This window comes from Ranitomeya variabilis, chromosome 2 (genome assembly GCF_051348905.1).
Source record: "Ranitomeya variabilis isolate aRanVar5 chromosome 2, aRanVar5.hap1, whole genome shotgun sequence".
NCBI lineage: Eukaryota > Metazoa > Chordata > Amphibia > Anura > Dendrobatidae > Ranitomeya > Ranitomeya variabilis.
In genome coordinates this window covers 440,700,165-440,715,825 of record NC_135233.1, presented here as the reverse complement: position 1 = coordinate 440,715,825, position 15,661 = coordinate 440,700,165, and the positions used below count along the sequence as shown (strand labels likewise).

At 46.9% G+C, this 15,661-nt stretch overlaps 2 protein-coding genes across 2 annotated transcripts; one reads left to right on the top strand and one right to left on the bottom strand.

Annotated features, from left to right (window-relative positions):
- Positions 1–5,342: 5,342 nt before the first annotated feature.
- LOC143803832 (uncharacterized protein C11orf96 homolog) lies at positions 5,343–5,681 on the top strand. The gene has a single exon (XM_077281598.1). The coding sequence runs from the start codon at positions 5,343–5,345 to the stop codon at positions 5,679–5,681; it is 339 nt and encodes a 112-aa protein (XP_077137713.1).
- A 3,951-nt stretch (positions 5,682–9,632) lies between these two features.
- Positions 9,633–9,971, bottom strand: LOC143803831 (uncharacterized protein C11orf96 homolog). The gene has a single exon (XM_077281597.1). It carries the CDS (start codon positions 9,969–9,971, stop codon positions 9,633–9,635), a length of 339 nt encoding a protein of 112 aa, XP_077137712.1.
- Positions 9,972–15,661: the final 5,690 nt, after the last annotated feature.

The window sequence follows — 15,661 nt, the reverse complement described above, 5'->3', positions numbered from 1 at the left end:
GTCCATGAGCGCAGCAGGGAGGAGGTGACTCAGGCGGTGACACTCGCGGCTTCTTGCCAAGAAGGAAAATTATTGACAGGAGAAGATGATGGAGCCTCCATAAATGCCGGGAGGGAAACCGAAAACCGAAGCCGAGACCCTTGTAAATGTTAACCCATTACTGACATCCCGGGGACAGATATAGATCTCAATGGCACGAAAACCAACCGGCCAGACATTCCAGGACTGTCCGTAACAATAGGGTACTTATTGGGGACTGTTCATAAAAGTAAGGAACTTATTGGGGACTGTTCATAAAAATAAGGGACTTATTGGGGACTGTTGGTAAAAGTAGGGGACTTATTGGGGACTGTTCGTAAAAATAAGGAAGTTATTGGGGACTGTTGGTAAAAATAGGGGACCTATTGGGGACTGTTCGTAAAAATAAGGGACTTATTGGGGACTGTTGGTAAAAGTAGGGGACTTATTGGGGACTGTTCGTAAAAATAAGGAAGTTATTGGGGACTGTTCGTAAAAATAAGGGACTTATTGGGGACTGTCCGTAACAATAGGGGACTTATTGGGGACTGTCCGTAACAATAGGGAAATTATTGGGGACTGTCTGTAACAATAGGGGAATTATTGGGGATTGTCAGTAACAATAGGGGAATTATTGGAGACTGTCCGTAACAATAGGGGAATTATTGGAGACTGTCCGTAACAATAGGGGACTTATTGTGGACTAAGTGACTTTTTCCAGTGTCTGTAAAGAAAAAAAAATAGTTTCATGTGATTTTTTTTAGGCTGTTGGTTCTGGAGCAGGACTTTCAGATCGTAATTACCATCTGTTACAATCTCTGCTGCTGCTCCACCAAACCCATCCAGTGCCACTGCTGCGCCAAAACAGTGGGGGGCATTTAAAGGGCGTCTAACCCCCAAAACTCAATATAAACTACTTATGCAGTGACTGTCTGCACTAACACTGTATGTACACACGCTCACTGCGCTCCTGCACTGACACTGTATATTCTCATGCTCACTGCACTCCTGCACTGACACTATATATTCTCATGCTCACTGCACTCCTGCACTAACACTGTATGTACACACGCTCACTGCGCTCCTGCACTGACACTGTATATACTCACGCTCACTGCGCTCCTGCACTGACACTGTATATTCTCATGCTCACTGCACTCCTGCACTAACACTGTATGTACACACGCTCACTGCGCTCCTGCACTGACACTGTATATTCTCATGCTCACTGCACTCCTGCACTAACACTGTATGTACACACGCTCACTGCGCCCCTGCACTGACACTGTATATTCTCATGCTCACTGCACTCCTGCACTAACACTGTATGTACACACGCTCACTGCGCTCCTGCACTGACACTGTATATACACACGCTCACTGCGCACCTGCACTGACACTGTATATACACACGCTCCTGCACTGACACTGTATATACGCACGCTCACTGCACTCCTGCACTGACACTGTATATATGCACGCTCACTGCGCTCCTGCACTGACACTGTATATACACACGCTCACTGCGCTCCTGCACTGACACTGTATATACACACGCTCCTGCACTGACACTGTATATACGCACGCTCACTGCACTCCTGCACTGACACTGTATATATGCACGCTCACTGCGCTCCTGCACTGACACTGTATATACGTACGCTCACTGCACACCTGCACTGACACTGTATATTCTCATGCTCACTGCGCTATCACTGTATATACGCACGCTCACTGCGCTCCTGCAGTAACACTGTATATACGCACGCTCACTGCACTCCTGCACTGACACTGTATATATGCACGATCACTGCGCTCCTGCAGTAACACTGTATATACGCACGCTCACTGCGCTCCTGCAGTAACACTGTATATACGCACGCTCACTGCGCTCCTGCACTGACACTGTACACTGTGTTCCAAATTATTATGCAAATAATATTTCCTCATATTTTCTCTAAATTACCTATCTGAATTGCAGTCATTGTTATTTTCCAGTCATCTACTATTCTAGTATAATTGCAATGTTTTGGAACAAACTGCCTATGAAAACAGTATCTTTTTTAAAAAAAATAAACACTCAAAATGCATGCTCCAAATTATTATGCACAGCAGAGTTTTCAACCTTTTTTTTTTATTTTGAACAAAAAATGATCAATTGTGAAGTTATAAGCATTATCAGCTTATTACAAAATGAAATCAAACAGTTTCAAGTGAAAACTTTATTCTAGGTGATGTTACATTTGCATGTAGGACCCCTTGTTCGAAAGAAGCTTCTGAACTCTCTCGTCCATTGAATTTGTCAGTTTTTGGATGGTTTCTGCTTCAATTGTTTTGCATGTGGACAGAATACCCTCCCAGAGCTGTTGCTTAGATGTGAACTGCCTCCCGCCATCATAGACACTCCTTTTGATGATGCTCCAGAGGTTCTCAATGGGGTTGAGGTCAGGGGAAGATGGTGGCCACACCATAAGTTTGTCCTCTTTTATGCCCATAGCAGCCAGAGATGCAGATGTGTTTTTTGCAGCATGAGACGGTGTATTATCATGCATGAAAATGATCTTGCTGCAGAAAGCACGGTTCTTCCTCTTGAACCATGGCAGGAAGTGTTGTTTTAGAAACTCCACATAGATTATGGAGTTCATCTTTACCCCTTCAGGGATCATAAAGGGGCCGACAATCTCTCTCCCCATGATTCCAGCCCAAAACATTACTCCACCTCCTCCTTGTTGGCGCCTTAGCCGTGTTTTCATGGGGTGTCCATCAACCAGCCATCCACCACTCCATCCATCTGGACCATTGAGCGTTGCACGGCACTCATCGGTGAACAAAACAGTTTGGAAGTCAATCGTCATGTATCGTTTGGCCCACTGGAGCCGTTTCTGCTTGTGTGCAGTGGATAGAGGTGGTCAACAGGATGGCTTACGCACAGCTGCAAACCTCTGAAGGACCCTGCATCTTGTTGTTCTTGGGACGTTGGAGGCACCAGCAGCTTCAAAAACTTGTCTGCTGCTATGACAAGGCATTTTTGCAGCTGCTCTTTTAACCTTACGCAATTGCCTGTTGGAAAGAGTCCTCAATTTTTCCTTATCAGCACGCACACGTGTGTGCTCGGAATCAGCTACATACTTCTTGATGTGCGATGATCACAATGAAGTGTCTTGGCAATGTTGATTGTAGTCATGCCTTGACCTAAATACTCCATAATTTGTTGCTTCTCAGCAGCCGACACATCCTTTTTCTTTCCCATTTCGGCAAAAAATGTAGGCTGCTTAATAATGTGGAACAGCCTTCTTAAGTAGTCTTGCCTTTATTTGGACACACCTGCCAAACTAATTTGCACAGGTATCTGCAATTGCTTTCAGTGATATAAAGAGCCCTGACACACATCACCATCAATGAGTTTAAATGACAAACAAAACAATTCTAACCTTATCACTCCTAAACTCTTTGTGCATAATAATTTAGAACACAGTGTATGTACACATGCTCACTGCGCTCCTGCACTAACACTGTATGTATGCACGCTCACTGCACTCCTGCACCTACACTGTATATACGCACGCTCACTGCGCTCCTGCACTGACACTGTATGTACGCACGCTCACTGCGCTACTGCACTGACACCGTATGTACGCACGCTCACTGCGCTCCTGCACGACACTGTATGTACGCACGCTCACTGCGCTCCTGCACGACACTGTATGTACGCACGCTCACTGCGCTCCTGCACAGACACTGTATGTACGCATGCTCACTGCACTCCTGCACCGACACTGTATGTATGCACGCTCACTGCGCTCCTGCACTGACACCGTATATACACATGTTCACTGCGCTCCTGCACTGACACCGTATATACACATGTTCACTGCGCTCCTGCACTGACACTGTATATACGCACGCTCACTGGGCTCCTGCAGTGTCACTGGGGATGCATCCAGGAGTCTTCATTTAACTTTTCTTCTGTAAAATTAAAGAAGGGAAATCAATATTGCAGCCATTAGTTTTATAGGGTCCTAACCCCTGCCGGACGCTATAAGTGGTTTAAATCAAGTTAATGCCGCCAGTGACCCCAAAAGTGGTGACAACTGAAAACTCTAGTGTGAATGTGGCCCAGATTTGTATATTTGGCACCCAGTTTATAAGAAGCATGCAGTGTTTATTAAGGCTGCGGCAAGGTACCCCAGTCTTTATAAGCGCCCCCCATAGTCTGCTGCCTGCTTGTACCAGGGACCAGGGACCACCTGCAGAACGTGAAGACCCCGACACCGGGTCAGGAATGTCAAGGACCTGGATGAAAATAATGTGTTTTTTTTTACCTGCGACTGAATCTAGAGTTTCATCTAAAATGAAGCCCCTCTGTGATCTCTGATCCCGAGAAGAAGACCACCCTCATGCACTAATAATGGACAAAGCGTTTTTTCCCCCTTTTTCCATATTCCGTTTGGAGTACCGCACATGTGAACAGAGCCCTATCCACACACAGAAAACGCAGACTTATAACCCAGAACAACCTGTGCTTCCCTTCTTTGCTTTATTATTGCCTCATCTGGTAACGTAAGGAAGTTACAGCCTGGAGTCGATGTTTCCATGACTTTCTAATACATTTATTTACTTCCCCCATAAGGGACCCCAGAAGTTATAGCATTCGCCTCCATTTTGTTGCCCTTCTTGCTGTTGTGAAACTATAAGTCTCAGCATGTCCTAACAGCAGCAGGCTGCTGGGTGCCAAAGGGGTTGGTACCAAATAGAAGAGAGTCTGCTCCAGCTTTCTCCATGGGTGCGATTCCTGTGCGTTCTGCAGTGTGAATAGGATCTTGCTGGATGGATCCCCCCATACAGTGACTGGATCTGGAGCTGTCAATCATCATTACAGAGTCTCCATTTACAATGTGTCAGTTATTCATCTGATGAAGGCAGAAAACAAGAAACCTCTTACAGGAAGCCCATAGTCAGGATCCCCCCACACCCCCCAGTTATGTCACTCGAGACTCCAGCCCCACGTCACCGGATGGCAGCCTTTACAAGGAGTGGGGTGGCATCTGGGCACAGTGTGGAGGAGGAGACTGGGATATAAAACGCAGGGCAGGAGGGAGAGAGCAGCAGAAGCAGATCCTGGATATAGACAGCTGCAGAACCAGCTCAGCACCTCCTGCAGAACCAGCTCAGCACCTCCTGCAGAACCAGCTCAGCACCTCCTGCAGAACCAGCCCAACACCTCCTGCAGAACCAGCTCAGCACCTCCTGCAGAACCAGCCCAACACCTCCTGCAGAACCCTCTCAGCCCATCCTGCAGAGCATTGCACACAGTCCTCTCCAGCATGTCGGTGCCACAGGCTGAGGACCATCTCTGCACCTATGAGGAGGCCATGCTGTGCAGCACCTACCTGGAGGAGGAATTTCCTTTGCCCTCTAAAACCAGAGGAGCTCTCAGGAAACGCGGGGAAAGCAGGCTGAAATCTCAGATCCTGTCCTTCGAGGAGATCCAGGAGGAGGAGGAGGAAGGAGCTTCCCCTACTGAGGAGGAGAAAGCCAGGAGATCCTTCCTGCAGTCCCTGGAGAGTCTCAGGAGGAGCTCCAACCTCACACATCTCCATAAAGAGAAGATGAATGGCTACAAGACCAGCCAAGACTCCACAGACTCTGAGCCCACCCTGTGAGGGGCAGCAGATGCCTCCTCCCCAGGACTGTCCTCCATGGGGCCAACTGCTCCTTCACAGTGATCCTTGAGTCAGGGTCCAAGGGCTTCCATCCATTTCATCCTCTATCCATGGAACTAACAACTGTCTTTATAAAGGACTCTTAAGTCAGGGGTCTCCAGGGGTCATAAGACCCTTGAGTCTGGACCTCCACTCCAAGGCTGCAAATCATGGATCCAACAAAGCAGCCTCTCCTTGCACCAATATGGGCTCATTATAGACCCCTGGGGTCCTCCACCTACGACTTCCACTTAACGAACAAAGACCCCCTATAAATAAGGGCTGCAGGGGTCTTCTACTCCAGGACTTCTATCCAATACACTGAGCCCTTGATTCTGGGATAAACCATAGATGGAACTTACTTGATGTTTCCTGTTATCCCACTAGGATACCGGATTCTAAGTCTCCAGCTCCTTGTGGTGTTTACATGGGACTGCCTGTTTTCTAGGACAAAGTATCTATTTTTCTATTGACTTATTGTCTGATCCCTTTCTAGCAATGATTTTGTTTTCTAGTTGAATCTTTCCTATCCTGTAGGGGGCGCCGTCGTGTATTGACTGCAATACTTCTGATTGCTATATATCTCTCAATGAATAAATCTAATGTTTTTATCTATTTGTTAGTTTGTATCTCTTTTTCATAAGATATTAACCCTTACGTTATCTTATCACTGGTGGTTACAGATCAGGGGGTCTTCAACTGGGGTCTCACAAACTCTGGTGAAACTACAACTCCCATCATGCCCTGACAACTGCAGCTTTGGCAATTGTATCCCCCTTGTTGGATGTCGCAGAGTCCCAGGGATCATCATGCCAAATATTTCCTCTTTATCTTAAACGAGTTTGATAATATTTGAAAACATGCTTCCGTACAAATAAATAAGGATGTAGCAGAGCTGGATGTGTTCCTTCACTCACTTTGCAGTAGTTTTATCTGGAACACTAGAGATAAAAAGGTAAATGAAAAACTATGCTTCATGTACAAACTCAGCACTGCTACATCTGTTTTATTACAACATAATGCAAAATGACAAGCTCAGCTCAGCTAACTCAGCTACATCTATGCATTTTCAACAAAGCTGGTAAATATGTGTTGGACCCCAATAAACTTCTGCAGAAATGTGCAAATGTAGCAGAGCTAAATTTGCCATTAGAATCCATGGAGCTGAGCTGTCATTGTGGGTTGATTAGAAGTTGTAGTAGGGGATGAACCTGCAGTTCTGTGTAAAGGTTTACAAACTCAGCTCTGCTACATCTGCTCACCGACTCCAGTGCCGAACACATGTAAGATCCCCAAACTGGCTGAAATGTGTCATCAAGTTGAAAAGCTTTATGGTGTTCGGTGAATTGGAGTGTGATGGACTACAAGACCAAGCATGCTCTGTTGGTTTCCTGTACAGACTATGCACACTGGAGGAGGGGCGCAGTCCAAAAAAAATCACACATAGGGATTATTGTTTCCAAGGAGTTTACAGGGACGTTCAGCACCGGGGACAGCTCCAATGGGGACAGAAGCGCAAAAAGGATGAATTATTATTATTATTTATTTATATAGCACCATTAATTCCATGATGAATGGTGGGGAGATCACATTGGCTGGGTAGGAAAGCAATGATCTGTACTGATGGGGGTGGTAGTCTATATCTGACAGTGTCTGTAGTCAATATCGAAGGTGAAACTTTTTAGCATTTATTGTGTCAATGTCGCTCACATATGTAACAGATTTCAATCGTTAATCTCCCGATCACCAACTCCGGCCGTGATTTATCCTAATAATTGTACATAATATTGATGTAACGGTGATTTCTGGGCCTGATGATGAGATTGTGCCGATCACTGGTGCAACCGATAAAAAACTGAAAAGCACTCACTGAAAAATCCAGGTATAATATAAAGCCGTATACACGATAATAACAAGCAGATTGGGTGCATTTTAATCAAAGTGAAGACTCATTAATTCTATAGAGCGGGGGGCCGAGTGCTGAGGAGCAGAGGGCCGAAAAGTCGCCACCGATCTGCTGACCCCATAACTGCAGAGTCCAGACCTCCTCTGGTATCAGCACAAACACTGCGCCCCCCCGCCGGGAGCTTCATGGCAGAGCAGCTGCACACAGCCGTACATCACCAAGCACAATGCCGAGCGTCGGATGGAGTGGTGTAAAGCTGCCACCACTGGACTCTGGAGGAGACGTGTTCTGTGCAGTGATGGATCGCACTTCTCTATCTGCGTCTGATGGAGGCGGCTGGGTTTGATGATTCCAGGACCCCAACTCCGTCCAACACCTAGACCAGAGATTGTGCCCCCGCTCTTCTGGAAAAAGGGGCAAAGATTCCCTCAGATCAGATGCCTCTAAAGAGTGGAAATGCTTCCCAGAAGTGCGGGAGCCGGTCCATCTCCATATTAATGTCTATGGATGTAGGGTGGAGGTCTGATTCCTGGAGGTGCAATGTGGAGGGGGCACATAGATAGATATACACAAATATCAATCCAAACCAAATAGAACACTAATGGTTCATAAATGCCAAGAAGATACATAACACAATGTTTGTATCTTAGGCTGCCTCCTTCCAGAGGACACTCCTAAATGCAATAACACCCAGAGGAAAAGGAGTACTGAGTCCAAAAATATAAAAATATACAAATTTTATTGAATAGTCATCTAGTAACATATTAAATAAAAACACATGTAAATATAGAGGGATCAGATCCAAACCAGCCACGGGTATCCCAGCATAAATGTCACCAAATAATACAGTGCCTAGTGCTTATATTAGCATGGGAAGCATTCAGAGTGTGCCAAACAGTAAATCCAGTTAATCAAGTCCATATTTTCTGCCCAGTAGCAAACTCATAATACATATCAGAACTTAGATGTGCTTACCCATCATATGTTACAGAGCCGGACCCGTGTCCCGCCGCCGCCACCGACGCGCGTTTCGCTGCTCTTTTTCAAGGTGCGTCAAGCTTCCCATGCTAATATAAGCACTAGGCACTTTATTGTTTTGCGACATTTATGCTGAGATACCAGTCTCCGATTTGTATCTGATCCCTATAAATATTTACATATGGTTTTATTTAATATGTAACTATATGACTATTCAATACAATTTGTATATTTTTATATTTTTGGACACAGTACTCCTTTTTCTCTGGGTATTATAGATATACACAACATGGAGAAAAGGGTCATTACATTTTATCTATAAATTTACAAAAACAAATAACAATTCTGAATAAACACTTTTTTTTGCACTTTATTGTAGACAGGAAATAACAGATACATTTGTTCTCCACGTGACCCGAAGACCCCACAATACAGCGACAACTCACTGGCAGAAATATTACAGGCTCGATGGCTTTTTTCTCGCTCTCTCCCATATTAATAGAATAATTATTATTTAACTCTTAGCTGACAAATGGAGTTTATAATCACTAATGCCGGTTATGCACAAATACAGAACACTGACAATGCTTGGAATGACAATTTTGGCTTTGCTATATCTGATCAGAATCATCAGTCCGGGGGGATCAGAATCATCAGTCTGGGGGGATCAGAATCATCAGTCCGGGGGTTTCTCCTCCTCATACTGAGACCCTGTCCCCCTTTTTACAGTCAGGGGCTGCAATGTTCATGTCTGTACGTTGAGAAGGCTCCCACTGAATATGAATGTAGGTCCAGACTGGCCACCGCTTACAATAGGACAATAGGGGGTGATGAAGACTTCTCCGTTCCTAAGGAGGAAACCCCCCAACCCACATCCTCATCCCATTTCTTTTAATGGGGTCCGCAGCCAAGTCCCAACCTGAATTCAGAAGTTATTCCTCTGTTGCTAAGACCCCCAAAGAGTGGACGACCCTAGACGTCTCCTAAAGAAGCAGTTGGTGCCATGGAGAGGAGGCATCTGCTGCTCCTCACATGCCAGAGTCAGAGTCACTGGAGTCTTGGCTGGTCTTGTACCTGCGCAGCTTCTCTTTATGGAGATGTGTGAGGTTGGAGCTCCTCCTGAGACTCTCCAGGGACTGTAGGAAAGTTCTTCTAGCATTCTCCTCCTCAGTAGGGGAAGCTCCTTCCTCCTCCACCTCCTGAATCTCCTCGAAAGACAGGATCTGAGATTTCAGCCTTCTTCCCCTATGTTTCCTGAGAGCCCCTTTAGTTTTGGAGGGCAAAGGAAATTCCTCCTCCAGGTAGGAGCTGCACTGCATGGCCTCCTCGTAGGTGCAGAGATGGTCCTCAGCCTGTGGCCCTGACATGCTGGAGAAGAGGTTGGAGTGTGATGGAAAGCCAAGGATGCTGCTTTGGCTAGGATGGTGTAGAGGATCCTGTGCAGTGATCTTCAGATCTATAGGTAGCGGCTGAGTTCTTGGGAGAATCCTTTAGATGCTCCTTTCCTGCAGCAGAGGTCCGTCTCTCGTCTCCTCTGGAGCTTGTGATTTCCCCTATCCCTCAGCCGCTCCCTTATATCCCCGTGTCTTCCTACACACAATCTGCTCAGATGCCGTCGCTCCACGTTACCACTGCCATCCGGTGACGCGCGGAAACCACATCCAGATAAGGGAAGAAAAAGCCCAAAATACCAAATCTGTGCTGCCCTTATAATAGAAATATCTCAAAACGTTATACCAGGCCACTGTATACTTCATACATGGATAATTATACAAGAGATGCCCAGGTTATACCCGCTGTACATATATAATTATATACAGGCGATGCCCAGGTTGTACCGTCTGTACATATATAATTATATACAGGAGATGCCCAGGTTATACCAGCAGTACATGTATAATTATATACAGGAGATGCCCAGGTTATATCAGCTGTACATATATAATTATATACAGGAGATGCCCACGTTATACCGGCTGTACATGTATAATTATATACAGGAGATACCCAGGTTATACCGGCTGTACATATAAAATTATATACAGGAGATGCCCAGGTTATACCGGCTGTACATATATAATTATATACAGGAGATCCCCAGGTTATACTGGCTGTACATGTATAATTATATACAGAAGATGCTTATGTTATACCAGCTGTATAAGTATAGCACACTGCCCCTATCGGACAAACCATCCATAGATTCGGTTTTCAGTACCTTCTCTATGCTGATGACACCAATTATACACCTCCTCTCCTGATATCACACCTGCATTACTACAAAGTACCAGTGATTTAGAAGTCAAAATAAGCACAGAATGATACCAAGGCCGAGGGAGGCATGGGCCTCGCCCCCTAAGTATATGCATAAATGCAAGAAGATTCATCAGCTAGTGTACTACTCCCAAATTTATGAAAACACAGAGCACCATGGAGTACAATAAACACCAAGAGGTAGCGTAAAATCGAATAATCATTTATTAGACAAAATTCCATACATGTAAAGTATAACCAGATAATAAAACAAAGAAAGAGGGACAAGTATAGAGACCTGCTGGTAATGCAGGTGGACCAAATGATAAAGAATAATCAAAACGCTAAAGGTGTATAAACATGAAGCCTCAATAATTTTAGTCCATATAACCATCATATTAGTAATGGGTACAGGTGAAGGGAGCTGCCAATACATATCATAAGGTGAATCCCACAGGGCAAACCCCCCAAGAGAGGAAATCACAATACCCCTAGGGCTGTTTATAACTCACCCATAATGCCTAAATAAGGTATAGGCCCTCCTGCTGAGACCCCTTGACGCGCGTTTCGCGTATATGCTTCTTCAAGAAGGGGAAGGTATAGTGCAGTATCCCGTGGGGTTTAAATAGTAATGCCTCAAAGTACCGGTACATGCGGCGCACGCGGCCCGGAAGTCACACGCCGGAAACAAACTCAGTTCACCGCAGCCGTCAAAGCACCAGTGATTGTCTGTCCACTGTCTCTGATATCATCTCCTCCCTCTAAAACTGAATCTGTCAAAAACACTGAACTCCTTGTTTCCTCCCTCTAATAACCTACCTATGCCCCATACTGCCATTTCCGTGTGTGGTTCCACCATTACTGCCCTGCAACATGCCCGCTGTCTTGGGGTCATATTTAACTCAGCTCTTTCCTCCCCCCCACGTCCGATCACTCGCTCACTCCTGTCATCTACACCTCAAAATCATCTCTAGAAATCAACCAAGGGGATATTATTACTAGATGGAGGCACAGAGGGGACAATATTACTAGATGGAGGCACAGAGGGGACAATATTACTAGATGGAGGCACAGAAGGGACATTATTACTAGATGGAGGTACAGAGGGGGTATTATTAATAGGTGGAGGCACAAAGGGGACATTATTACTAGATGGAGGCACAGAGGGGGTATTATTACTAGATGGAGGCACAGAGGGGACGTTATTACTAGATGGAGGTACAGAGGGGGTATTATTAATAGGTGGAGGCACAAAGGGGACATTATTACTAGATGACGGCACGGGATATTATTACTAGATGGAGGCACAAAGGGGACGTTATTACTAGATGGAGGCACAAAGGGGACGTTATTACTAGATGGAGGTACAGAGGGGACGTTATTACTAGATGGAGGCACAGAGGGGACGTTATTACTAGATGGAGGCACAGAGGGGACATTATTACTAGATGGAGGCACAGAGGGTATATTATTACTAGGTGGTGGCACAGAGGGGGTGTGTCATGTGTGTACGAGGTGTACAGAGCGGAACCGTGTGTGTACGAGGTGTAGGGAGCTGAGCCGTGTGTGTATGGAGCTGAGCCGTGTGTGTATGGAGCTGAGCCGTGTGTGTATGAGGTGTATGGAGCTGAGCCGAGCCATGTGTGTATGAGGTGTATGGAGCTGAGCCATGTGTGTATGAGGTGTATGGAGCTGAGCCATGTGTGTATGAGGTGTATGGAGCTGAGCCGTGTGTGTATGAGGTGTATGGAGCTGAGCCGTGTGTGTATGAGGTGTATGGAGCTGAGCTGTGTGTGTATGAGGTGTATGGAGCTGAGCCATGTGTGTATGAGGTGTATGGAGCTGAGCCGTGTGTGTATGAGGTGTATGGAGCTGAGCTGTGTGTGTATGAGGTGTATGGAGCTGAGCCATGTGTGTATGAGGTGTATGGAGCTGAGCCGTGTGTGTATGAGGTGTATGGAGCTGAGCCGTGTGTGTATGAGGTGTATGGAGCTGAGCTGTGTGTGTATGAGGTGTATGGAGCTGAGCTGTGTATGAGGTGTATGGAGCGGAAGCCATGTGTGCAAGGTGTATGGAGCAGAGCTGGATGTGTAGGAGGTGTGCGGAGAGGAGCCGTGTGTGCTAGGCGTATGGAGCAGAGCTGGGTGTGCATCGAGCGGAGCCGTGTGTGTGCGAGGTGTACAGAGCGGAACTGGGTGTGTGCAAGGTGTGCGGAGCAGAGCCATGTGTTTACGAGGTGTACGGAGCGGAGCCGTGTGTGTACGAGGTGTACGGAGCTGAGCCGTGTACGAGGTGTATGGAGCTGAGCCGTGTGTGTACGAGGTGTACGGAGCGGAGCCGTGTGTGTACGAGGTGTACGGAGCGGAGCCGTGTGTGTACGAGGTGTATGGAGCTGAGCCGTGTGTGTACGAGGTGTATGGAGCTGAGCCGTGTGTGTACGAGGTGTACGGAGCTGAGCCGTGTGTGTACGAGGTGTATGGAGCTGAGCCGTGTGTGTACGAGGTGTATGGAGCTGAGCCGTGTGTGTACGAGGTGTACGGAGCGGAGCCGTCTGTGTAAGAGGTGTAAGGAGCTGAGCCGTGTGTGTACGATGTGTATGGAGCGGAGCCGCGTGTGTACGAGGTGTGCGGAGCGGAGCCGCGTGTGTACGAGGTGTGCGGAGCGGAGCCGCGTGTGTACGAGGTGTGTGGAGCGGAGCCGCGTGTGTGCGGAGCGGAGCCGCGTGTGTACGAGGTGTGTGGAGCGGAGCCGCATGTGTACGAGGTGTGCGGAGTGGAGCCGCATGTGTACAAGGCGTACGGAGCCGAGCTGCGTGTGTAGGAGTAACTAGGTGTGGCCATTATACTGTACGCAATATGTGTGTGTGTTTGTGCGTGCATGCGTAGCGCTGCGGGTGAATGTGCAGAGACGTAAATGATTTTGTGTGTGTGTATGTGTACGGGGAGGATAGGTGAGGGCAATGATGGGGCTGACGGGGAGAGGGCAATAATTGGGATGGAGGAGGAGGAGGAAATGATGGATGTGGTGGAATGGGCAATGATGGAGGTGGAATGGTCAATGATGGGGGTGGGGGGGAGGAAATGATGGAGGTGGTGGAATGGGCAATGATGGGGGTGGGGGGAGGCAATGATGGAGGTGGAAATTGGAATGGGCAATGATGGGGGTGGGGGGAGAATGCAATGATGGTGGGGAGGAGGAAATCATGGAGGTGGTGGAAAGGGCAATAATGAGGAGGGGAAGAAATGATGTAGGTGGTAGAATGGACAAGGATGGTGGTGGTGGAAAGCACACTGATGATATTGGAGGGGGAGAAAATGATGGAGGTGGTGGAATGGGCAAGTATGGTGATGGCGGCGGAAAGGACAATGATGATGCTGATGGAAAGGGCAATGATAGGGAGGGTGGGGGAAGAGAAAATGATGGATATGGTGGAAAAGGCAAAGGAGGAAATGATGGAGTTGGTGGAATGGGAAATTATGGGGTGGTGGGGGGGAAAGCAATGATAGTGGTGGTGGAGAAGGCAAAGATGGAGGTGGTGAAGAGAGCAATGATGGGGTGGGGTAGAGGAAAATAATGGGCATATATGAGAAAACTACTGGAGAATGGGGACATATCTGAGGAAACAGTATGGGGGATGGGTGCAGACAGTATGAGGAGCGAACGGGGGAATGTATGTGGACACAGTATGAGTAGCGATGTGAAAAATGTATGTGTACAGAGTACGGGGAGTGAGGGTGATGGGATGTGTGCAGATACAGTATGGGGAGTCAGGTGACAGGCAGTATAGAAAGTGAGGGGGTAAATATATGAGGAGACAGTATGGTGAACAGGAGGGATGTGAGAGGAGACAGTATGAGGAGAGAGGGGAATAGTGTGAGGAGACAGTATGGGGGAGAAAAGTGAGTGCGCACAGAATAGAAACAGAGTAGTGGGGGCATAGGATGGGGGGACAGTGTAAGGGCACAGCCAGGAGGGGACAGTATACCAAGGAGGGGGATGTGATGAGAGAGTACAGTATAAATACTGGGCCCTATAGAGGGGGACACAGTATGAGAGGACAGTGTGAAGAGGGGGCCGGTTTGGAAAGGAGAGGTCAGTGTGAAGAGCATGTACCATAAGAGGGACAGTGTGGGGGTCATATTTTGTGCAGACAATATAGTGAGGAGCAATTTTTCATTCAGGAGCATTATAATGACACTTGTATCTTTAAGGGCATCATGTGGAGATTTTCTGCAAAAGAGCGGAGAAGATGGAGATCTGCAGAGACGGCTGTGGATGAGAAAACTCATCATGGGGTCTGAACAAGATGAAGAAAAGAAGGAGAAAGGCTCCAGAGGCGACGTCATCTATAAGGTACCTGGATATAAATGTTATTTGTGATACTGACTAACTCTCATGTTTTTATTTGTTAGGAGCATTAAAGATGATGTCCAGGTTTGTAATGAGTCTGCAGTCATTCTTTGTGACTGCAGTCTTCTGACTTCTCACAGTGAGCACTGCACGCTGTCAGGATTCTCTCATGCTGGGGATTTACATACATGCGGTCACATGCTGACTAGATATGTGTGGCCCCATTCAATGAAAATGAACTAAGCGAGGCCAGGAATGTCTAGTCGGAATGTGGTCAGAAGTATACAAATCACATACTTGTGCTGATATGACTGTCCACCGGCAAGGGAGAATCCTAAAAGTGTGCAGTGCATTAGCTGTGAGAATTCAGAAGCCTGCGATGTCAGGATTCAGCTCTGCGGGTTCCAGTAGTCGTCACATGGACACGTCACTCACATGCGACTTTCATACTTAT